The 24,579-nt window shown below is 40.3% G+C and overlaps 1 protein-coding gene across 4 annotated transcripts; it reads left to right on the top strand.

Moving 5' to 3' along the window:
- The first annotated feature begins 51 nt into the window (after window positions 1-51).
- On the top strand, window positions 52-24,307 carry SLTM (SAFB like transcription modulator). Of its 4 annotated transcripts, none has more exons than XM_032699917.1 (21): window positions 52-240; window positions 855-942; window positions 7,886-7,950; window positions 8,258-8,434; window positions 8,870-8,917; window positions 9,893-9,920; window positions 11,273-11,741; window positions 12,306-12,355; window positions 14,483-14,601; window positions 16,217-16,366; window positions 16,503-16,612; window positions 16,704-16,864; window positions 17,174-17,265; window positions 17,490-17,653; window positions 18,680-18,854; window positions 19,257-19,381; window positions 20,479-20,649; window positions 21,502-21,816; window positions 22,271-22,409; window positions 23,166-23,320; window positions 23,645-24,307. In XM_032699917.1, the coding sequence occupies exons 1-21, from the start codon at window positions 52-54 to the stop codon at window positions 23,751-23,753; spliced, it is 3,099 nt and encodes a 1,032-aa protein (XP_032555808.1). In that variant the 3' UTR covers window positions 23,754-24,307. The 4 variants fall into 4 exon arrangements, with proteins under 4 accessions (XP_032555808.1, XP_032555809.1, XP_032555807.1 ...); XM_032699918.1 differs by having other exon boundaries at window positions 7,886-7,959; window positions 16,704-16,783; window positions 22,259-22,409; XM_032699916.1 differs by having other exon boundaries at window positions 7,886-7,959.
- The last annotated feature ends 272 nt before the right edge of the window (window positions 24,308-24,579 follow it).

Genomic DNA, 24,579 nt, shown 5'->3' with positions numbered 1-24,579 from the left:
GCACCGCGCTCATTGTGCGCGCGGCCGCCGCGCTCGCCCGCCCGCTCTAAAATGGCCGCCGCCGCCTCCGCTCCCGCCGCCGCCTCCGCCGCCGCGGGAGGTCCCGCGGCTCCCGCCGCGCCGCCTGCCGAGAGCAAGAGGATCAGCGACCTGCGGGTCATCGACCTCAAATCGGAGCTGAAGCGGCGCAACCTGGACATCACCGGCGTGAAGACGGTGCTCATCGCCCGGCTCAAGCAGGTGAGCGGCGGGCGCAAGGCCCTGCCCGGCCCGCCCCGGCCGCCGCCGCCGTTCGGCTCCGGGGGCGGGGCCCCGCCGCTGCCCCGGGGTGGGGGGCGGGACGTGCCCCCGTGGTGCCGCCGTGGCCCGGGCGAGGGTCCGCCGTGCCCACCCCCCGCTGTCTGCGGCCCCTGAGGGCCGGGCCGGACGCGCTGTCCCGGCCGGCGGGGCTCGCTCGCTGTCCCCGGCCCTGCGGCCCCTCCCGCCGGGAGAGCCCCGCGGCAGGTTGTTGCTCCGGGGTGTCTGTGCTCCCCGTCCTCCTGTTTTCACGCTGCCGTCAGTGTCATCACGGATGTCGTTGTGGCCTTCAAGTGTTACCTTTCCACAGGGAAACGTGCGGGTCCTTGATAAGCTTTGCTTCCCAAGTGTCATTTTAACAGCTGAAACCCCCGGCTATTGCTATTAGCGTTCCCTTCCTCTCCTCGAGCTTTCAGCTAAAAGCGTAATTCAGAATGTTTTGTAAAATATTTTTGAGATGCAGCAAGGATAGTTTGCCCCCACAGACTTCTGCTGAAGTCAAGCTGTACTTCTTCCCCCTGAAAGCCATTAAAAATTGTATTTTTTGTCTCATTTAGGCTATTGAAGAGGAAGGAGGTGATCCAGATAATATTGAAATAAGTGTTTCGGCTGACACACCCACCAAGAAACCAACTAAAGGCAAAGGTTAGGATCTCTTCATATACCTTATATTCTTAGGTAGTTTTTCTTGCGTGTATCACCTTAAAGAAGGCCCATGGGACTGTGGTCTGTAGTTTGGATACAGCTGAGATTTTACTGTTTATGACTTACATCATGCAAGACGTTTTTTGCCTCACTCATCTGTTTTCAGTCACTGTATATAGGCTGTGTAGAGGGATGCTGGAGATATATATACACATGGAAAATGAGTGGGTTAGGAGATGTGAGGTGTGAGTAGTGGCTGTACTGCCTGCAGATCCCGGAGATGAGTAGATGAGCTGTGAGGGTTTTGGAGTGTGCTGTGTTAACAGAGATCCTGAGTGTGGGGTGTTACAGGTGCAGGGTGGGTACAGGAGCTGCTGCGGGGCTCTGGTGCTGGGGATGAGTGTGTGTAGTGTCTGAAAGGATCTGTGTAACAGCAGAGGGAGAGCCGAGGGGTTGTTCAGCCATGAGAAAGTGCTGGGCCGAGGCTGGTGACGGGTGTGCAGTAGTACGTGGTAGAGGAGCCCTCCCTAAAGAGGACTGTGTTGTGTGGATTTATTACCATGCTTTTTACTGAAGACAGAATTAAAAACATGAATTTCCTGAATGGGAGCTGAAGGCTCGCTGTGAAATGTCTAATTAAGAGATTTCAGTTTCTCTGCTGTGAAAAATAATTCCTTAGGTTCTATACCGGTCTGTTTAGCAGTGATTTTGTTGTGTCTGTTTTCTTTTGCCTGAGAATTTAAGTGTTGTTTTGTGAGTTGGGGCTCTAGGGGATTTTTGTTTGGGTTTTTGTTTTCAGTTTTTCTGGGAGCATCCATAATCAAGTAATTCTGGGAAAGGACATGTCTGTTTTATGCACAGCGTTCATCATTGAACATTTACACTGAGAATATTCCTCCATATGCTATAGGGGCCTGTTTTGGAAATGAGCAATCTTACACCACTGTCACTTGTCTTAGGCCGAATTTTACAGTGGAAATGGTTATTCATGTTTTTGTCTGGTGCTGTGAAGGGTGAAGTAATAAGAAAATCAGTCTGCTTAGAAAATTTGAATAACTTATCTGTACTTTTGACATTACAGAAGTGAAAGGAAACAAACTTTCATCATGTGGTTTCCTTTTCTTCTGTGGCATTACTTTATTCTCTGCTTTGACAAGGTAACTAATGCTTAAGAAAACTACTTGGAAGCTAAATAAGAAAAACTTTTCCACAATTTTTCACGTAGAGATCTGAATGGCTCCATGTTCTGCCGTGACAAACACTTCTCTTATCTGCTGCTACTTCTCCTCCTGTTCTTCAGACTAATTTCATGATATGCATAATGTTCTTGAACTGGCTTCTTGTGTAGTTACACTGTTCTGCTTCTGCAAAGGTAGTTTGCCAAGTAGTGCTGCTGCTGCCTGGGGCAGGGCCTCAGTAGCTGTTCCCTGCCACCTCTGCTGTGGAACTGAATCATGATGCATTTGACATGTGCCTTCTTGGTGAACTTCAAAGTAAAATACAGAGTTTGTGAAGTCCTTATCAGCTCACTTTGCAAGCTCAGGAGTATCACCTCATTACTTTTTAGATTACGAAAGTCTTACGAGCAAATTTTGTGCCAAATTTACAGAGGTTTGTGCTGTATTAATCGTCAAGTGTGGACAAGAAAAATTCACTGATTAGTCCATGGAAAATCTTTTTTATTGGGTTATTTCTAACTTTGTGAAGTAATGTATTGTTCGATTTTTTACTGTTCCTTGTATGTGTTAACCTGCTGATTCAAATGTTATTTATCTCCCTCTCTGGTGCCTTCAGCTGAAATATGTTACTAGCAACCAGGAAGTATTCCTCAAAACTTGGAAATTTAACACTTCAACAGTCCATTCCCTCATGTGTCACTAGGGAACTTTCAAAGGGAGATGCGTGCACGTCAACTGAATTCTGAAGGACCAAATTTTCATTTAAAATTAACCATCTTCACTCTCCTTGTGCTTGTACATGCTTTTCACTGGGAGACGTGTTGCCTCCTTACTGGTTTTGCTGACAGATTGCTCCAGGCCTTTTGGTAATGCTTGTTTCCACCCACAGCTTCAGACTAATACTGATTCCTCTATAATTATTTTACTGCTGGACAGTAGTAGAATTAACAACCTTACTAGTTTTATAGTATTTTTTTCCCATGCTATTACTGCTGTACAAAGGGGGGTAGGAATGTTAGATATTGATTTACGAAGAAAATACATCTTCAGAAAAGGCCAGGGAGTTGAAGTGATGGATAAATCTCCTCATAGCAGCCAGAGAGAGAGGCCAGTGGGAGGGAGGAAGGGGCTTTCCTTCTGAGAAGTCACAAAGTGTGTCAGATGGCTGTAGGGCTTAGAACTGAATGTCTTCTGTAGCCAGTTTTACTGCAGCTCTTAAGGTCTGTGGAAAATGTGTGATGTCTGATTCCCTTGCACTGTCTGTTAGAAAAACCTGATCTGGAATATTGATCCAGGCTGAATTAGAGTGGGAATGGGGTGTGTGTGTGGGGAGTGATACATTTTTCTCTCTCATTGCTTTTTTTTGGTGTGTATGTGTACAAAAAGGGAGAGAAATAGGAACAAGAGTAAGAGTGGGATTTCATACAAGTTAAAAAAATACTTGCAGAAGGATTCTGTAATCCAGCAAGAATCCTTGATCAATCCTATATGCAAAGTTAGTCAAGATCTAAACGCTTTTTTGGGAAGCTACTTTAAATATTTGGGGTAAAGAACTGCACAACAGCTCATCAGAAGAGCTTTCAGGTAAGATCAGTTGGTTTTGCCAGTTAAAGTTTGCCAGTTTTAAGATGGAACAAATGCCAAGTGCTGAATCTTTGTGTCCCAGCTGTGCTTCTCCACCCTAGAATTTAGCAGCTATGGCCAAATTTCTCTTTTTACAAAAAGATGTCAGTTTTTGGAAAAAGCATCCCTTTTCAAGCCTGAACATTCTGCTGCCTATTCTGTTGCTTAGAATGTGAAATATTTTTCAACTGTTTTTTATTTAGCTTCCAGTACTACTGATGTGAAATATTTTTAAACGTTTCTTATGTAAATATTCATTTGGAGGACCTGCAGTCAAAAATGTTGTTGAATACTGGTGTATTATAATTTGGTGAAAAGTTACTTTCCTGGCAAGTTTTGGAATTAGTGTGGTTGAACTGATTTTAGGCTAATCATTGTTAACCTCAGAGGATTAATGTGAGCAAAGATGTTTCTTTGTTGCTCTACAAGTTTCAAAGGCCAGTTAGACACCCACTAGTTTGTGATTTAAGTACCACTCCGGTTTCTAACTGAATTTCCAATTTGACAATACTGTTTCTTAGATCAAACACAGACAACTGACAGGGGCTGGCTTACACTATTGCCCAGATGGTTCTGACTTCTTTATTAAAACTGTTTAGTTACTTTAAAAACCCCACAAAACCCCAAACACAACAAACCAAGCTAAACTAAGTTGTACACTGTTGGTCTTCAAAGGCCTTTCTTTCTAAAAACTGTGAATGACTAGGAACAGTATCCTGCAGACAGTGTAAAAGGCTTAAATATTCTTGTTCCCTATGGTACCATTTCAGAATACAGAAATAGAACAGGATAATGTGCTTTTGTTAATTTTGTGGCAAATGATACTGTTCAGATTGCAGCAGATCTCTTAGTGCTGTAAAGAGCATTGTAGAGATTTTCTTCCCCCTTCCTCCTTTTTACCTCCTGTCCCATGTTTTTGGTGAATCTTTAGCATTGGGTGTGACAGAACCCCCTTGGGGGTTTCAGTAGGAATGCCAGAAGGAAAACAAACAATAATTCTTCCAGAATTTTACGATGAGGGTGTCACTACTTCTGCCTGAAATGCAGATGTCTAGTTCAAGAGTTGTCCAAAATACACTCTTCTATAATGCTCCAAACACTCAGGTAGCCTGAAATTCTCATGTAGAGGACCATGAATAGGTAGAATAAGCTTATGCTACTGTAGTAAGATTTGTAAATGAGATGAAAACTACAAGTGTGTAATGTTAAACCAGCATTTTAAAGATGTTCTAATTTTTCTACTTATAAGGAATATATTCATTCTCTGTGGAAATAGTCTGTTGCAATTTTATGGTGTGTAGCAATTGCCATTGCCAGAACAGGGACTGAGCGTGGCTCATGAAGGAGTTGCCATCATTGCAGGGTAAATGAGTGTGTTGTGAGGCACCCAGATCTGTGGGGAGTGCTGTGTACACCACTGACATTTTCAACAGCCACTGCTTGGGTAAACCTGCACAGAAATTTTATCATGTGTTGACATCTTGTGTGACTTGAGGCCAACTGTGCCTGTTTGCAGAAGGTCCAGCTGTTCTGGCTGTGATTTTTAACATACCCTTTACTCCGGTCGACAGCGGTCTGGAGTGAGTTCACAGAAACAGTTGGTTTCTGCAAGGTGTTTGTTGCAATCTGATTTTAGTTATGTGAAGTTAAAGCCAAGTGTGTCTTTTAGTAGCCCATTGTGGATGAGTATCAGTGTGGACAAATGTTGAACTTTTGTGGACATTTTTGGCAGTTTACTGTGCCAACACCTGCAAATGATCTGTATCAGAACCGTGAAGAACCACTTCTCTGAGCAAAGTGACTCTTACCAGAGCAAAGTAACCTGAAACACAGAACTGAGAGGGAGAGCAAACTTCTGCCACTTTCTGGTTTGAAGCTGAAAAATGAAGGTCATTGCTCTGGTTATGCCTTGGAATACCTTTGGTACTCAAGAGTAAATGAGACTTACTGCAAAGACAGGCAGAATAAAGAAGGACTAATGAAATCATATATTCCTGTCTGACTTTAAGTAGCAGCAAACAAAAGCTCCTAACAGCTTCATTAGTGAATGCTGTAACTTCCTCTTGATGAGGACCTGTCAGTAAAATACAGTTTTCTAGCTGGTATTGCAGAATGATGGGACTAACTTGAGGTAGGTTTGTCTTTTTTTTTTTTTTTTTTTTTCAATTCCCTATGGAGTCTCTGTTCTAGTTCACCTGCCATATTTCCTCAGGCAAAATGAGTGAATTTAAATAGCTTTCATGATAGTATATGCTAGATAGTTGCTAAATATGTCTGGCATCTGCTGTGTGTGCTTGCCTGTCTCTGTGAATATTTAGCTGGATGTGGGATGCAGGAAAAACTTGGTCTTTCAGGTTTAAGAAACGAACTGAGATGTGAGAGGGTAAAGCAGAAAACAGCTGAATGTGTGCAGAAATCCTTCCTGTTTCTCAATGCTTTTTATTATGTTGAAGACACCTGAGGCTATAGATTCTATCACAGCATGTTAAAATGGTTGCACAGAATTTAGGTTAGCCTTGGTTTCAGGCATCAGCTGTGATGCACATCAAAAACTGTCTTTCCAGTGTTTGTGCACTCCTCTTGTTGAGGAGACCTGCCTTCCCTTAGTATACCTGTGCAGTTGACTTTTTGCACCAAAATCTCACAAATCTATTGCATTACAAGTATAAAACAGGAATTTTTGGTTGTTTGGTTGGTTGGTTTTTTGTTTCAGATGAAGTCAATGATTTTAGATCTGAATGTTAAAATCTCCTGTTTTGCAGTCATAGAAATAGCTTCTGCCATGTGTCTTTTCCTGGAGACTTGTGTGTGTCTGCACTGACAACAACAAAGTGCTTTTTCCAGGAGTACAGTCAGAGTGCTGCCTTTCAGGGAAATGAGTAAAATTAACTGGAATACAAGAACCAAAACAGTAGTCTCTCTTTTTGCCCTGTAGTTGAGTGTTTTCCAACTTTGAAATGTGTATGAAAGACCATAGAAATTAATGGCTGGCAAAAATTGACTATTCCAGCCAGCAGAGATGTCCACACTGTGTCAAACTTTGGCTTATGTTTTTCTTTTACATTCCTTTTGAATATCTGTAGAATTGATTTGGCCATTTATTAGAGGATGAAGGCATGAGGGAAGATGCAATGTCAAAAAATAAAGCATTAAGTGCTGATTATGACTACCATCTCATTTGCATTTGAACTGGCGCTGAGTTTTAGTAGGAGATACAGTAAAGCCACTTCCTAACAGAACTGCTTTTGTACCTCCTGCTACTGAGAACTGTTACATAGGCTGATCTTTGATAGACTGAATCAAAGAGACAGAACGCTCTTCAAAGGATGTGTTTGTGTGGAGGTACTTCTGTCTGGTGTTCTTTGGTCTTCTTTTTGCAGAAGATTAAGGAAATGCAGTGGGTTCCAAAGGGAACCGTGTCTAGTCATCATCCCCACAGAGGCATCTTTATTAGAGAAGAGTGTGCCTGTGCTGAAAGAACAGAATTCCTCAATGGAGCAGGGCCTTAGTACAGTAAAGCATGTGTAGAAAGCAGGCATGCTTCACCTTACTCAGTTCTTCTGCTGATTGTTCCCTCTGGTGATGAAAAGCACTGAAAAAGGAGAAGCTTGCAGTTGCCTTGTTTGTGGATCCTCAAAGATGCAGCCAGATAAAACTCCAAGCCTTCCCATCATCCTTGGGACTTAACTGGTTTTCAGCAGGAGGTTGGGTGGACTAGGTGACCTTCAGAGGTCCCTTCTAACCCAGTTTCTCAGTGATGTTAATTATCCTTTAAAGCAAGGCCTTTCCAAAGCCTCAAGTTATAATGTGTAGTTAACTTCAGTAACTCTAGAAATGTTTAGTTTCTAATTCAGTGTTCTCCTGAATTCTATTATCACTCAAAATGAAAGGATTGGTATTAAAATCACAGATTTGGATGTAACTGCTTGTTTATCCAACAGCATTGATTGTTTATGCTCACTCAGCTGACATTTGATCTCCTTACCTTAGAAATTCCTCAGTTTTGGGAGGGTTATATTATAGTGAACAATTCAGCTAGACTAGAGCATACAGAGAATAATAAACTAAGGCCAAACACATAACCAGTATTGAAAGTCTGCTCTGCACAGCAGCTCTAGTCACAGCATATCCCATCATTTCAGGTAAAAAGCAGGAAGCTGATGAATTAACTGGTGATGCTTCAGTTGAAGAGGATTCCTTTGTCAAGGTAATAAAAGTATGTAAGATTTTTTTCTCATTTTGTTATTAAGTTTAATGTTGGACTTTAGTTAATGACAGAGCTTCCATTTTCTTTTTTTCCTTTCCATTTTGTGAAAATTTGGGGCATTGTTTTCACTGTGTTCACAGTGGGATGCCTAAGGGGGGTGAAGGTGTGGGGTTTTTAAAACATGCTCTGAATTTAATTATGGATGTGAGACACTGATCTACCGGGGAAATATTGATCCTAGCAGTGGATTTTTCGGAGTAAAGCTGATACCATTACTTATGCCAAATATTTGGGTTTACACCAAAAGGAAAGTGAGCTGGAGACTCAAGATACAAGTGATCAAGATGGAAATGACGAATTGAAGGACTTCAAAGAACCTGTTGAAGATGAGAACTTGAATTCTAAAGAACAACCATCTGCAGAAAAGAAAAGATACCATAACCTGGAGCCAGCAGAAGATGCAGAAAAGGATTCTGAAAGTCAGGTACTTTGTTATATCTTACATGAATGTACGTTTTTTGTAGTGTTTGTTACTAGGAAGTCAGAACTAGTTTTTCAGTTTGTCTTGTTTATCTCTAAAAGATGCCTTTTTTTTTTTTTAACTCTAAAAGGTATTATTTTCTCTCTGTTTGCCTTGATTTGTGTTTGAATAGTCCTGAAACAAATGTGGCATTGATTGATAAAATTCTACCAGAGTCCACACAGAGGTGGTTCCATTTCCCCTGTACTAAGTAGTGACATGTCTCTCAGTTCAGCATTCAGGTTGTGTAATCATGAGGATGGCTCGTTGGTGTTCACCTTACTGAATGTGTATCCACTTCACTGAAATGTTTTCTGGTTTACCTAAATCTCTTAACCCTCTGAATGTTTGAGTGTCTTAGAAAAGTTTGCTAAGCAAATCCCTTTTACCTTCCTGTAGGAAAATGAAGGTCAAGACGTAGAAGATTACACTTTTCCTACTGTCCATGTGAGTTCTGAATCTGTTCTGTTAAGCTGATTTTTGTGTCTGTTTAGTTGGAAAAGATCACTTTGGACTGGCTTTTTTGTTCCAGCATGCATCTTAGAGTCAGATGATGTAATACAGTAAAGGTAAACAGTATGGGAAGCTTTCATTCAAATGTTTAATAATGCAGATAATTGTGATTTCAAATAACTCGTCCTATTTAAATGCAAATTCCTGTCTGCAAATTGGGAGTATTCAGTGCATAGACTTAGCAAAGAATATGTTTCAGACTCCCTTAAAATTATATCAAAGGTTTATTTCAAATGCTGTTGTAGTATATACAGCCTATACAAGAGTTTAGAAGTTTGTTTTTAGAGAATGGGGGGAGGACAGAACTGGGTATGGTTGGTTGAGGCTGGTTTTTTGTTGTTAATACCAACATCTGTAACATCTCTAAGTTCAGAAATTTGTTCTGAGTTACATGGAACTCAAGATGTCTGAAAAGGGACATATATAGATCTCTCGCTCAGAGAGACTATTGAGAAATAAATACCTATTAAAAATCAGTTTTACTTTTGAGTATTTGCTGGAGGGAGGCTACCTAGCTTCTGACTCCTGTCTTAAGCTTTTAAAGCTACTGATGGATTGCTTGCATTTCTCTGAAAGTAGCAACCAGCAGTGTGACATCCAGTCTGAAGGCTTTAGCAAGACATGGAACACTTTAGAAATGTCCTGTTGAGTTAAAGGGGGGAAGACAATATCTGCATGTTCCAACCAACTGCAAACTGCAAGTGTTGCAGATGGATGCCAGTGAAGATTTAAAAAAAATTTTTCAGTGATTTGATAAGGGAGTTGCACAGGTTTGGTTTCTAGATAATCTTTTTATTAGAAACAGTTTTTATTTGCCTTCGTACAATAGAAGTTCTGTGGAAAATATGAACTGTTCTGCTTAAAGTTTCAAAATAGAAGACATTTAGTCTTGACTTCCTTTTCTTGCAGGATGGTGAAGATGAAGAAAATGAGAAAGGTATGTTTAAAGTTTAATAGAGTTCAGAGGTCTTAGTCTGGTAGAGCAGGCAACTTTCTCTTGTAACATTCAATCTCTACTAATACTAGGCTTGTCTCCAGCACTAAGTATCAGATGTCTCCTCATTAAGCTCAGCACCTGGAATCATTGCAGTCAGTTTATTTCACTCCTAAGAGTTACTTTACTCTTAAGAGTTGATTACAGTACTTATCAGTTACTGTGGTGGATGTATCATAGAGTTGAAATACTATGATTCTTAATGAAAAAACATAGTATTCAAGGGCTCTGATTTTAGTACACGGTAAGTCTTGGTGCCAAAGCTTCCAACTTGCACTGCAGTAACTGATGTTTAGTTGAGTGAAGTGATCACTCTCCCACTGAAGCCGAGCACCCAACAAACGTATGGACTATCGTGTGCTTGGCTTCCTGTCACTTAGAAATGCCAGTTGTATATGGGATGGTAAAACAAGTGTTTGGAAACCTGTGGAGTGGCCACCATTTTTTAAGCTGTGCTCATTAGTGAAACTGTGGAAGGAATGTAACGCATTTGGGCAAACAGACTTCCCGGACAGAAGTCTTAAGGATTCTACATATTGCGGACTGGAAAGGACATGGAACCACCATCACTTTGCACAGGATGGAATAAACACATTACTGAAGTTACGGGATAAACCTACAGACTCCATATTTACGAGGGACCCTATGGCTGAAGTGTCTCATCTGCACAAATTAAAGAATACGGTTGGAGATGCCTCTGTGGGACTGAGATGGAAAATCTGCCCAGTGGATGAAGACTGAGGAGCATTTGTCTACGAACTCTGGATTAAAGCTCACCCCTCCACGTTCTGCAGCAGCCTTGTACAGCTCACTTGACTGCCAAACTACTACTTGGAAGGAAAAGGAAGGAGGACACCTACATGGAAGACTGGCTGAAATTCTCCAAGACTGTAATTCTGTCGGATTTGGGAAGCTTGGAAGTCCTGGAACGGGGAAGATTCAAAGACAGATTAAATCAAACTGTGAACGTCCAAGGCAACTATTTTCTTCTGGAACGCTAAATCCTAAACTGGAAAATGGATACTTCTCCTGAAGAACGGGTATCTCCAGGATGGAACCGTGTTCTCCCTCCTAATGTTTTGGTATTTGTCTCTAGAAAAATGTGTTTTGCCATGAAGAATAAGTGATCCTGGGTAAAGGATTTATATTTGTGTTAATACACCTTGTGTTTTTCTCTAACCTTCCATCAGTGCTAATAACTGGCTTTGTATTTTCTAGGTCCTATTCTAGCTTATGCATATGAAATTGTTTAAACTTCTTGTTTTGCCATATTTATTCCTGTTAAATCCTCTTAGATAAAGCAGGTTCTGGTGATGGTACACAAGAAGTATCTAAACCTCTTCCTTCAGAAGAAAGCCTAGCTGAGGCTGATCACACGGCTCACGAAGAGATGGAAGCTAACACCTCTGTGAAAGAAGCTGAGGATGATAACATATCGGTTACAATCCAGGCCGAAGATGCCATCACTCTGGATTTTGATGGTGATGACCTCCTAGAAACAGGTAAAAATGTGAAAATTACAGATTCTGAAGCAAGTAAGCCAAAGGATGTGCAGGATACCATTTCACAGAGCCTGGAGAAGGAAAGCAAGGACTATGAGATGACTGAGAACCATAAAGATGGTAAGAAGGAAGACTGCGTGAAGGGTGATCCCGTCAAGGAGGAAGCCAGAGAAGGTTCAAAGAAAGCAGAATCTGGAGACAAAGAAAAGGATACTTTGAAGAAAGGTCCCTCGTCTACTGGGGCCTCTGGTCAAGCAAAGAGGTTTGTTTTTCTATGTCAGTTCTTTACGATACTGAGTACCAGCATTCAATAAGATCACTCTACATTAAGGGGGTAGCAGCAAGAATCTTGTAATTAGTGTCCTATGCTCCTGCCTATGGGTTTTTTGACCGCCATAAGTTACTTTTTAAAATTCAAGATCTTCGTATAGACACTATGTCCTACTGATTGCATTGGCGAATTGTCAGCATTTATTTATTTTTTTCCAATTGACGATTTTTTTAAATGTCCTTGTGATGATGGTAATGAACAGCTGTCAGTTCTAAGAACACAAAATGAAGTCAAGTCCCCGTCCTGAAATCTGGAGAAGATTGCCATATATCCACTGAATAGAGTTGTCAGAAAATCTAGATCTTCAGGCATCTTGGGGAAAATCAGTGCAAGAATCCATAAGGGAATCATTTGTTCAAATATACAGTCTGGCCCTTTTTCATTTTTATTTTTTGAAATGTTAACTTGTCTGTTAGTATTAGTAGTATAAAATGCAACACTTACCAAATTCTGTAGTTTCAACTGTCTTCTGATTTTTTTAATTTGCTTCTCTAGCTCTACTAAGGAATCTAAAGAAAGCAAGACAACAACAAAGGATGATAAAGGTAACTATTACAAATTAGGGTGGTATTGTCTTGAACTGAACACCTTCCTGATTGAGAAATTGCTTTCCTCAAAATAAATTGGCTTATGTGATTGTACTCAGCCATCTGTAGTAAATGATGCTGGAGGTACAGTAATCATTAGCTGTATGTATGTGTCCGTATATTTTGTTTCTCCTTATGCCAGATTACTCATGAAATCAAAAATACTTATTCTGAAGACTCAATAGAAATATATTCCCCTGCTTCAAAATACTTCTGGGAGCAAATTCCACTTAACATTTCCCAAGTCTTTGTTTTGATGAAAAGCTGTAATTTTCAGATAAGCCTGCTGTAACTTACAGCAGAACAAGCAAAAAATAATTGCAAGTATTTAAACAAAATGCCAGGGAAATTTTTCATCTTGCTTGTAATTCTGACTCATTTTTAAAGGAACTGAACTCTCAACATAGTTGAGATGCAGGCTCGCAAAATTGCACTTGTGGCTGTTTAGTGCATTAAATTTGGACCTATTTGTCTGCCTTGGAGTCTCTGTTTCCATAAACCCCTGTATTATGGAGCTCAAGAGCACATTAACATCACCAGTTGCACTGACGCTTCGTAGTTGAACAAATGCACTTGTATAAGCTCGTGTGTCTCCTTATTTTACCTGCTACCTCTGTCAAAACCTTTGTAACAGAATCTCTGGCATAACACTAACAGACAAATGAAACTTTACCTGATAAATGAGTTTCTGAGAGGAAATTTTTGTGACAGACATAATTTGGTCATTTGTAGATGTGTTTTTTCATGAATAGTTACATGCTTACAATGAAACTGTGGAAGCAGGTTTGCTGTATCTCCGTTTATGTAGCATTTATGATAACTAATAATAATTATTGTAAGGTGTTCTTAAAATACACAGCCAAAGCTGTTTAATGATATTTAATGATACTCTAGGTGTATCACTGTTTATCAAGATCACAGAACTGGTAGGATGTTATGGGTTGGAAGGGACCTTAAAGACCATCTCATTCCAACCCCTGCCATGGGCAGGGACACCTTGCCTTAGACCAGGTTGCTCCAAGCCTTGTCCAACCTGGCCTTGAACACTTCCAGGGATGGGGCAGCCACAGCTTCTCTGGGCAACCTGTGCCAGGGCCTCATCACCCTCACAGGGAAGAATTTCTTCCTTATATATCTGATCTAATAACTCCAGTATGACCATAACTGGGATTTGTTGCCTTTTGTTCTTAGTTTGATGCATTGAAGAAACTAAAACTACCCTTTTTTTTTCCTCGAGGTGGTTAAATCACCTTTTAAAACTATGCATATCACCAGATTTTCCAGCTGTTGAGCTGGAGATCCCATTCTGGTCTTGCCTGTGTGACTGGCTACGTTTTAACATACCCAAAAGTGGCTCGTACATTTAGCAGCAAACAACAAGATGAACTAAATAATATAAGACTAAGAGATGATGAGAATAAGATTACATGAATCTCCTGAGTTCTTAGTGCTATGTTACAAAAATAGCTAATATATGGGGCAGGGGGAGTGTTTAACCACATAGTGTTTTTCCAGCTTTTATATAGTATTTTCCTTAGTATGTGGAAATCATTTGGATGGGTTGTATCCAGTTCTACATCCAGTAGTATTTTTAAAAAGCTGCTCTGGGTGGAGGTCAGATATTTCAAGGAAGTTGTGAAACCTGACCACATGATTCTGGAGGCTGAGATTATCTGGGTCTCCTCTATTTACCTTTATGCTGTCTCTGGTAAAGAGAGCAGCCTACAGTCATCCTGGTGAAGAGCAAATGTTGGGTGCAAAAAAAGAACCATTTTCTTAAATGGAAATTATTGATAAGAACCAGGTGTTGAAACTAAATGTACATGCCTTTAACACAGAATTGTATTCTTTTTCTAGCTCTTCCAGTTGGGTACAAGTTAGCCAAGTCTCCATGCATGGTTAAATGAATGAAATCTTATGATATATATTTTCTTTTTCTATAGAAGTCTTTTCAAGAAAGGTAACCAGATAAACAGTTACTTAGAGGTAACAGGCTAAGTTTCTCTTTTCAGCAACAGTTTAGTTGAATACTCATGGTACCTTTGTCTCCTTAATGTTTTGGCTGTCTTGTAAAACTTGTTTCAGGAAGCGCGAGCAGTGTTAGTGGTAGCAGTGGAAGTTCAACTAGAAACCTGTGGGTCAGTGGACTGTCTTCCAACACAAAAGCTGCTGACTTGAAAAATCTCTTTGGCAAATATGGAAAGGTATTTTATGGGGCATTAAACCATGTGTGTGGTGTGTGTGTCTCTTCCTCCTCCTCTTTTCAGTTACGGAAGTTGAATAATACTTGTTTTAAATAAAATTTGCGCTGGTTAAACATTTAATCTCAATCTAAAACCCCTACTTTTTGGAGCAGTAAGTGCATGCACACAGGAAGAACTAGATGTTCATTTTATAAGAGATTTTTCTTTCTGTTGAGGTAAGATAAGTGCAAAAGAAATTTCACAAATATTTGAATGTTCTGGTCAGGACTGGCTTTTGAAATAATGATGCCTGTGTTCCTTTGTAGCAACTGTATTTAACCATGAGTGCAAGCTAATGTGCTAACTGATAAAATTATAACATAAACAGTCTTTATAGAACATTTTGCTTTGGGAGACTGTTTTTAAAATGTTTTTTGAGGGCTTATGAATGGGAAAAATAGGTGAAAAGATGTGACAGTTAATGTCTGATCCTTTAGGGACTCTGTTAATGACTTAAAGATTTTTTTTCTTTTTACAGGCTGCTTAAACTAAGTCTGTTTTCCTGATATTGGTTAATTTAACATACAAATTCTGTAGAACAATGCAGAATCCTTATAAGCTAAGCAGTCTTTCAAAAACAGGGGTTTTTTTCAGTTGTTCTCATTTTCCCACAGGAGTTGCTAATAAATATGTGAATTTGTAGTGTTTGTGTAAGTCTGTGCAGTTATGGCATTGTTGCATCTTGGGAACTAGTTAGAACCTGAGCACTGTGAATATCAAGTATGTGCATTGATTATTGCATATAATTTAGTGAATTTAGTAGGTGATTGTATTTAATGCATTCACAGGTGTGGAAACCTGACAGTATATTTTGTTGAAACTTCCAGTTCTTCGGCTGTTTTCGGTGTAAAGGTGGTTGGTTCCTATCTTTCCTTAGCTTCCCAGTTTTGAATAAATTGGGAAATATTTAATGTCTAAATGACTGTCCCATTACAGGCTGCTAGAAAGATAGAGTTGTTGCCTTAGAGCATGACTGTGTGAAGAGGACCAGCTCCAGTAGCTATGGAAATTCCAGCAAGGAGTAGGATCACAAAGCTTAATGCTTTCTCAAGAACCAGATGTCAGAGCTGATTGTTAAAATTGCTTAATTGACACATTTGCTAGATGACCTTGAAGAATTGGCTCCCTTTTTGAGTTAATACATAATACTGCTTACAGTTAATACATAATACTGCTGCCATTAGTTGGCAGCTGCTGACTTTTTTGTGGGGGTTCATCTGTTGGAGATGAACCATCAAATTCAGGTCAGTGGTGCTTCTGTGACTGAATTTTGGCAGTAGCTGTGAAAAGAAGCATTTAGCTAACGGGCATGAGGTGGTGACTGGTCAAAATAGGATGCTAGCATTAATATGCCTTGATATGAAAGTTGGGACAAAGTTCCTAAAGCTGCAGCTTCCTGTGGAATTACATGCTTTTGAAAACTTGGAGTGTCAGCCCTTCTAGTGGGGTGGGGGTTACGTTGCTGTTGGGGTGAATTTTTTTGGTTTTTTTTATATACTAGGGTAAAAATACTATTAGAGTCATTTCCTTACTAGAAATGCCTCCCTCAAAACCTAAATTTTGCCTGTTTATTTAGGTACTTGGTGCAAAGGTGGTCACAAACGCACGAAGCCCGGGGGCAAAATGCTACGGCATAGTAACAATGTCCTCTAGCACAGAAGTGGCGCGATGTATCGCACACCTGCACCGAACAGAGCTGCACGGCCAGCAGATCTCTGTGGAGAAAGTAGGTTTGATAAGATGAAGACTTTTTTTTTTTTTTTTCCCCTCCAAAATAGACTCCCAACTTTTACCAGAATCCGTATTAACCTGTTTGGTTTTGCAAAAAAAAAAAAAAAAAAAAAAAAAAAATAAAATTGTAGGTGAAAGGTGATCCCTCCAAAAAGGAGCTGAAGAAAGAAAGCGATGAGAAGTCCAGTTCGGGGAGGAGCACGGGAGATAAGAAGACAGTGTCAAGTGATAAAGCCAGCAAGTAAGAAATTTCACATGTCTTCAGAGGTTGTGAGAATCCTCTAAGGTGAATTTTCCTCTCATTGGATTTGTGTGCTCTTTTTCCTAATAAGAACTCCATCAACCAAAAAAGAAGAGAAGAAATCAGAGAAATCCGAAAAAAAAGAAAGTAAAGAAGCCAAGAAAACAGAAGGTAAAGATGAGAAGAGTGATAATGGAACAAGTGGCCCTAATCAAGAATCCACTAAAAAAACTGAAGAAAAGAAAAGAATAAGTATGCCATCTAGCTATGTTTCTTCCTGTTGAATTTGTGTGTCTGACTTGTCTTGGGGGCATGTTCTTACTCTTACTGGAAACCAGGCATCTGTTCTTTTATAGGCTTCAGTAACACATGTATAACTTTATATTTTATAATAATACCTAATTCCAGATGTGCTGGTATGCTTCTCCTACCAGTACCAGTCCAATTTAGAGATGTAGAAATTTCACTAAGGAAAATTTGTAATAGACAAATAGTGATATATGTGTGTGTTTTTAAACCTTTCTTCTTTTGTTTGTTTTTTTTTTTCTACCTCTTCACTAGGTGGTAAAAGCCCAGGTCAAGTTGTAGTTTTAGACCAAGCAAAAGGAGACCAAGGCCACACTAGGACAGTTAGAAGGGGAAGGTTTGATAAAGTAAGTATCTATAGCTTTGATGCAATCCTTACCTGATTTGATACTACCTGGCAGTTGATTTTTTCACTGAAGAGTCAATAAACTCTCACAAACTGTTAAGCTTAGTTAGAAGTTTTGTATGCTTTGGGATAGCTAAGTCATTAATGATAACTTAAACATAGCAACCAGAAATCTCCCTAAATGAATGAGACTTCTGAAATAACCCTTGTAATCTCTATCTATAGCCACAGATATTGAGGAACAAAGAGCGTATTATTCAAGATAAAGTGAAATTCAGGGAATACAGGGGTAGAAAGGATATCTTGCCTTTTGAAAAGATGAAGGAACAGAGATTGCGAGAACACATGGTTCGATTGGAAAGAATACGACGAGCTGTTGAACTCCGAAGGTAGTAATTCAACTTTTTGCTAAAGGCTATTTTATACATTAATTGATCAGATACTATACTTAGAAATCTAATCAGAATGCATTCTGTCAAGCCTTCTACTCAGATGTTAAAGTCTGGGGCTCTACCTAACGGTATCTTTATGTGAATTAACAAACTCCAAAGTTTTCGGGTAATCTTCTAGTAGCCATATATGTACACACAGAGCTTAGAGTTTGTTTTGGGGGGGATCTCATAAGTGTTACCGCATGCCAGGGTTGTTTTTGAAAAGGTGAGAACTAGGCTAGGAGATGGGGCCAAAAATAGCATTTAGTATTTGTTTTGAAAGAGAGAATGTTGTGTATCTAAATGACAAATCAAATGTAATACAATCTTAAATAAAAGGACCAAATTGTTCTGTTCTGCTGTTTTCATGTGGCCAAAAGTTGGCAAAGGACATTTAAATGAGTAGTGTTGTTAGCTGGATTTCCCTAAACAAAGGGAAACAATTGCTAAACAGAGCAGTTCTCAGCAAGCATAAAGTTTAAAGGAGAGAATGCCTTTTGTGCTTCTTCTAATCTGTACCATGGGAGGTAGGAATTAAAAAGCAAAATAGAGCTGTTCATGAGTCTGCTAACCTGTGTAAGTCGGAGTGGTCCTGTTTCTCTCTCTTACTTTTGAACAGAAAACAATAAGTAAATTTTTTGTTAGCTTGCAGAGGGCAAGATTTTACATCCAAGTCATATTCTTTGCTAAGTTGTTACTGTGTGCTAGATGACAACTGAGAAATCTGAATGCAGCATAAAATACATCAAGAATGATGATTCTTGAAGTAACTTTTCCCATCTGTTGTCTGCTAATGGTTCTGTAGATAAGCTAAAACCAGTTTGGCTACTTGGGGCTAAAAGGAGTAGACTTGTGGTGCAAGGACTTAAGTGAAGAGCTTACTCTGAAATAGTTTTTTTTTGTTATGTCTGTGCCTAAGGGGGTGTTAGTTTTGGATGAGAAAATTCGTCAGATTAATTTCTTCTAACTTTTTTTTTTCTTTAGGCGAAGAGAAATCGCGGAGCGCGAGCGTCGGGAGCGGGAGCGGATCCGGATCATGCACGAGCGAGAGGAATGCTTGCAGAGGGAGAGGGAACGGCTGGAAATTGAGAGGCAAAAACTGGAGAGGGAGAGGATGGAACGGGAGCGCTTGGAAAGGGAGCGTGTTCGGATTGAACAGGTGGGCATGTTTGTATTCTGGATTTGGTGCCGTGTCATTTTGGAATACTGCCCGGTTTGCACTGGTGGTGAATTTTTCTCTTCACCCTTCCACCCAGCCCTTTTTCTTTCATAAAAGAACCAGCCAAACACAGGTAATGTGTTTCTGGGCAATAAATACAGTAGTAATACAAGAAATGACCCGGAGATATTTCTATCTAACAGTCAATAGCATCCCCAGACCTGTTGTCCGCCTTTTTAGAGAAGCGTTCCCAGTGCTCTTTAATCTTAATGCTCCCTAAGGATGAATTACAGCAGAGAGCCTTTAGCAGAAAGCTGTCAAGGGTTAACTTGGTATACCTGTAGCTGTTCTGTAGGTATCTCCAATAAAGAAGTGGTTGGTTTGTTGTTGCTCTCACGGCAGGAACGCCGGAAGGAAGCAGAACGGATTGCCCGCGAGAGGGAGGAGCTGCGGCGGCAGCAGCAGCAGCTCCGCTACGAGCAGGAAAAGAGGAATTCTTTGAAAAGGCCACGTGATGTAGATCACAGGTAATTCTCAAACCGTTTTCTTGCAGTGCTCAGTAAAAAGAAACAGCTCCCAGCCTTGTGTCAGACTTGAAAATGCATTTGTGCCTGAAACAAAATTCACAGAAGAACCGGGTTTCTGGCGTTTGTTTGGTTTTGACATCCATTTATGCCAAAGATGAAACACGCCTTGTCCGTAGGAAGGAGTTCTGAAATTAGAGGAGCATTGCATGAATTAATTCTGATTGTATGAAAAAAAGCATAACACAATTCAGTGCATTTGCTGAGAAAAGCTGTTCTGCCTTAATGGTTAAAGCTTCTAGCTTCTACTTTGTTAAGAATTCATATTTCTGCTAAACAGATGCTAAACAGGAATTTAGGCTTTTAATTTTTACTGAAGCTGATGACATCTATCATTTACTGTTGGAGCCACATGAATTGAACTGACTTTGATCTTTATTTGATTATAAGAACAGGAGAGAGACCTTAGCCATAAAATTGCCATATGGAAAGTAAATGTAAGTCATCATGGTAGAAACAGTAGGACAGAACACCAGTATTTCTTCACCAGAGGAATAAAAATGGCTTCATTTTTTTAAGGCTGCTGATTATACACTTAGTCTCACATTCTGAGCTTAGGGACTCTGTACCCAAATGTTTTTAGGAAGCAAGGCTGTGTTGTCTCCTACGCTGTTCTTCTTGAGAAAGCTGTTCAGACTTATGGGTGTGGGTTTGTTTGGGTGGGTTGGTTTGCTTGTTTCTTAGAGGGCACTTTTTTTCTAGAAGGCTATTTTCAAGGAAAAATTTTGCTACAGTGATGTTTTTGCCAGTTTATTTTTTTTGTTTTAAAACTGCTGGCCACGATATGCAATTGCTTAGATTTTATTACATATTCTACTGAGATTTTGTCTCTTCAATTTGCACTTCAAAAGGGGGCGGTCAGTTTTGGGGATTTCCTTAAATTATTTTGTTCACTGCTATTTAAAGAGTCTACCTTTGTTAGCAGCTTTCCAAAGGTCAGACGAGCATCTTTGAAACCAAACAACTGACTCAGTTTTCTGCATATTAGGCCTTGATTTTGCTACATGTAACTGGGGAGTGTTCCTTTGTTTTACTTAAAGGAGAGATGATCCTTACTGGACTGAGAGTAAGAAGATGGCTCTGGATACAGATGCACGTTTTGGCCATGGCTCAGATTACAGTCGGCAGCAGAACAGGTTTAATGACTTTGATCACAGAGAACGAGGACGATATCCAGAAGGTTCTTCCGTTCCATCATCTTCTTTTGATAGGTAGGTTGAGATAATAGGGCAGGTATTTGCCTGCCAGCATCTCTGTGGCTTTCACTCTTAACTGTTCAGAATTGAAAATGTTGCTAAGGCCTTTGTACAGTTCTTACTCAGTAGAATTTCAGTAGTGTCCTGACATTTCTTGTGTCTTCAGGACTGGCCATTTATATCATGGAATCTAATCTGCTTTTCTCTGAGGACTTTAAATTAGCTGCCTGGTGGTCTTTTTAGTTAGGCATTTTGAAAGAATTTTTGCAATTATTTCACATCTATTCATAAGTAGGTTCCAGTGGATTAGGTGTGCCCTACTTGGTAAATCACCTCCTTAAGAAGCAAGGCTAAAAGCAGCTGATTTAAGGAGAGTTGAGAGCATTCATCAGAATCTGTGTAATTGTGGAGTAAATGCTGGTTCCAGATCCAACTTCAGGGTTCCATTAAAAATCTCCAATAACCACTTAAAAAGCTAAGACCACATAATTGTAGCTTCTGGACTTCTACTTTTACGCTGCAGTGAACTAGAATTATATTTTCTGGCTGACTCAGGAAATCCAGCATTCCCTCTGTTTCATACCAGCCAAAAAGGAGGCCCTGTAGCTGCTTAAATTACACTGACCAATTTGGGAACAAATAAATGCATAAAGAAATGTTAAACTGGCTGTTAGAACTCGGGCTCAAAATTAGAACTGTAGAAATAATATAATTTGGGGTAGGAAGGATCTTTGAGATCTATACCACATATGTAGTAATAGACATGGAATATAAAGATGGGTGATATTTTATATAGTCATGCATGAGCCTGCATGTGCAGGGAAATGGGAGACAAGCAAATGACTCTTTCCTGCTTCAACAACTTAGGAGAGATCGTTTTGTAAATCAAGGGGAGGCAAAAAAGACTCGCCCAACAGCACGAAGAGAAGAGCCAGGGTTTGAGAGGTATCCCAAGAGCTTCAGTGAGTCCAGAAGAAATGAACCCCCTCAGCCACGAAGTGAACTTCGGGACACGGACAGACGGGAAGTGCGGGGAGACAGAGATGAAAGGAGAACAGTGATAATTCACGACAGACCCGAAATTCCACACGGGAGACATCCCAGAGAGACTGGTTCCAACCCACCTAGGCAAACAAATTGGAAGAGTGAGGGAAGCATAAGCACAGACAAACGGGATGGCAGGTAAGTTTGCTGGTTAACCAGTGAAAGTACTGATTCTTGTAGAATTTATCCACAGTAGCAGTTCCTCAAGAACTGATGAACAAAGAAAGAATAGACCCCGCTCTGCCTGAGGAATGGCAAAGTTGCTTTCCAAAAAGCATTGGAAAAAATATTGTGTAGGTTGTCAAGTGCTATATCTCATCTGTGAACTGGGTGCTGACTCCCAGCAGTCTGTTAATTGTGTGTAGCAACACAGAGTAAGGAGGCTGTTGTGCAGAATACAGATGCAAACAAGTACCACGTGAGCTTTAGTTATTAGAGAGCCACACAGACCTGAAGGAACATTTCTAAGAAGTCAGCTGCCAGTCGGTAGGAACCTGCAAACCAAAGGAATCTTTGCTGTCTGCATGTGCTGCGATTTGGTACCAATTCAATCACACTGAAACCCAAATTTTGATGGAAGCAATTTTTACAGAAGCGATCGGCCGGACCGGTCGGGAAGGGAAGTGTCCGGCCACGTGAGAGGGGCCCCTCCCGGGAGCCGCAGCAGCGCCTCCGGGTACGGAGGCAGGGAAGGAGAACGAGGCGTGATGGGAGAAAGAGGTGGAGGACAAGTGAGTCATCTTGTGTGTTTGTCTGCATGAGTGAGAGGCTGGAAAATGCAAATTCACGCTGGAAAAGTGACCATACGGCATCATAAAATGATTAGCAACTGTTAAGGCTGTTCTCAGCTTAGTTGGCTTTATGTTAAAGGCTCTTTTTTGTCAGGTTTTTTAATAACCCAAGAAATTGCAGAAAACTTACACCCAATTCTTTTTATGTTTAGAATCTTTATGGTAGATCAGAACAATGCAATAATACAGTGCCTGAGTGAGTGGATGATAAAGCTTTTAAGATTTCATTGTCATCCTGTTTTCAGGGTCTTAACCTCACACTGCCTGCTACTTCCAGTGCAGTTTGTCATTGTGATCTGTAACATGCTACAGAGAGAAAAACCTTCTGCATGGCTTGTCTTTAAAGACTACAGACTAAATTTTCCTGCTAGTAGGTCCTGAAGTATTAAAAAAGTGTTAGTTTTCTGTTAGTGATAAGGAGGTCAGGGCAGAATTTGGAGTAAAGTATGAGTTCACGGAGCTTCACCCCCTGCATACCCACACACTTGTCATTGGAACTAAGTTCCTGTTACCTAGAATTATTTTTCACAGGAATGTTGTAAACCTGTGTTAGCTGCCTATGGACTGAACTCTTAAAAGGTGCTGGACTGATGTGCATTATGGAGGCTGTAGGATTAGCTATCTTGAAAAGCTTGTTTCCTGTGGATAAAGCACCCCTTTCCTTCTGGGAGTGGCTGACTGTGGCTCTCTTACCAGCACTACGAGGACAGACACGTTGTCGAACGCCACAGTCGTGAAACTGGACCAAGGAAAGAGTGGCACGGCCCTGGTTCCCAGGGCAGTGGGTACCATGACACGAGGAGAATGGGAGATGGCCGTGGAGGAGGGGGCATGATGTCCCCACATACAAGGTACAGAAACTGCTCCTCCCTCTCAATTCCCTACTGAGCTCTCCAAGCTTTGGTTTCCTTAGGAAGTGCAGTAGTGCCAGTGCCAGCAGCGTGACTTGCTGTGGCTGCTGCCCAACATCCAAACCCACCTTCCCTGCCAGCACAGGGCTCCCCAGGGTTGCTGGTGGCAGCACAGGAATGAGTGACTTCTGCAAAGTCTCTTTTCCTGTGAGACTTAACAGTTTAACACTTGAGCGATATGAGATGTAAGAATGTTATTACCTGTACAGCAAGAGTTTAGATACTTACCATAACTTAACATTTTTTTAAAACCTTTGTTTCCAGTAACTCATCACCAATTAATAGAGTTGTACAGATCACAGGCAATTCCATGCAGAGGGGAAGTGGCTCAGGATTTAAGCCATTTAAAGGTGGACCTCCACGAAGATTCTAAGACCTACAGCTGCTTGGTTTCAAGATAACTTATTGAAATCTCTTGTAAACTTTCTCTGATTAAAAACAGGAAATCTTGTCTGGAAGTCCTGGTTAAATTTTTTTAATTTAACATGATTATTTTCCTCTCAATTTTGGAGGCATTTTAATAGTTACGTTGTAATTTTGGATAGTTTTTGTGTATCTTTGATAAGCATTTTCCCTGAGGCACTAGAGCTGTATAAAAAAAGAATTGGAACCAAAATATTTGTTAATCCTGTATAAAAGAATAGTTTGCAGCTGTGTGCTAGTAGTTTGATTTGCCAACATTAGCTCTGTGGTGTCATGCTTTAAAGTTAGCTACTTCTCACAACATACACAACTATGACCTCCATTTTGAAGGTTGTCCAGGCTATTATCTCTGCTTTCTAATTTGTAGAGAAATAAGATTGTTCTTTCATTACTGGGTATTATGTAACCTATTTTTGCAGAAGGTACTGTTACATTGAGTGCATTTATGTGTATTCTTGCAAATGTATTCTTTTGAAATAAACCTTCATATTCTGTATAGCTTCTGGTAAGTCTTTGAAAGAGTCTTTGGGAAGTATGGCAGAATCAAATGGATGTGTTGGTACAGCAAATCAAAACATGGGTGCCCTTAGTTTTTAACTCTAAAACTTGCCTCCTTCACTATTACTGAGTTGAAAACTTGGAAGCACATTTATTCACAGAAGACAGATCAGTTAAAAAAAATAGTGGAATGTTCAGGGGAGGCCTAAAGAAATAATTTTAATTTGCTCTTTGTGTTTAGCAAAGGTCTTGTGGAACTTTGATACAGCTGGTTTTTT

Source organism: Chiroxiphia lanceolata, chromosome 12 (genome assembly GCF_009829145.1).
Source record: "Chiroxiphia lanceolata isolate bChiLan1 chromosome 12, bChiLan1.pri, whole genome shotgun sequence".
Classification (NCBI taxonomy): domain Eukaryota; kingdom Metazoa; phylum Chordata; class Aves; order Passeriformes; family Pipridae; genus Chiroxiphia; species Chiroxiphia lanceolata.
Note: the sequence above shows the minus strand (reverse complement) of the source record. Positions and strands in the feature narration are given on the sequence as shown.

Excerpts from the sequence above, each read along its gene's own strand:
- SLTM (XM_032699914.1), top strand. The coding sequence starts at position 52 with ATGGCCGCCGCCGCCTCCGCTCCCGCCGCCGCCTCCGCCGCCGCGGGA. Across the intron at positions 8,435-8,869 it reads AAAAGGATTCTGAAAGTCAG|GAAAATGAAGGTCAAGACGT; the intron begins GTACTTTGTTAT and ends ACCTTCCTGTAG. Across the intron at positions 8,918-9,892 it reads ACACTTTTCCTACTGTCCAT|GATGGTGAAGATGAAGAAAA; the intron begins GTGAGTTCTGAA and ends CTTTTCTTGCAG.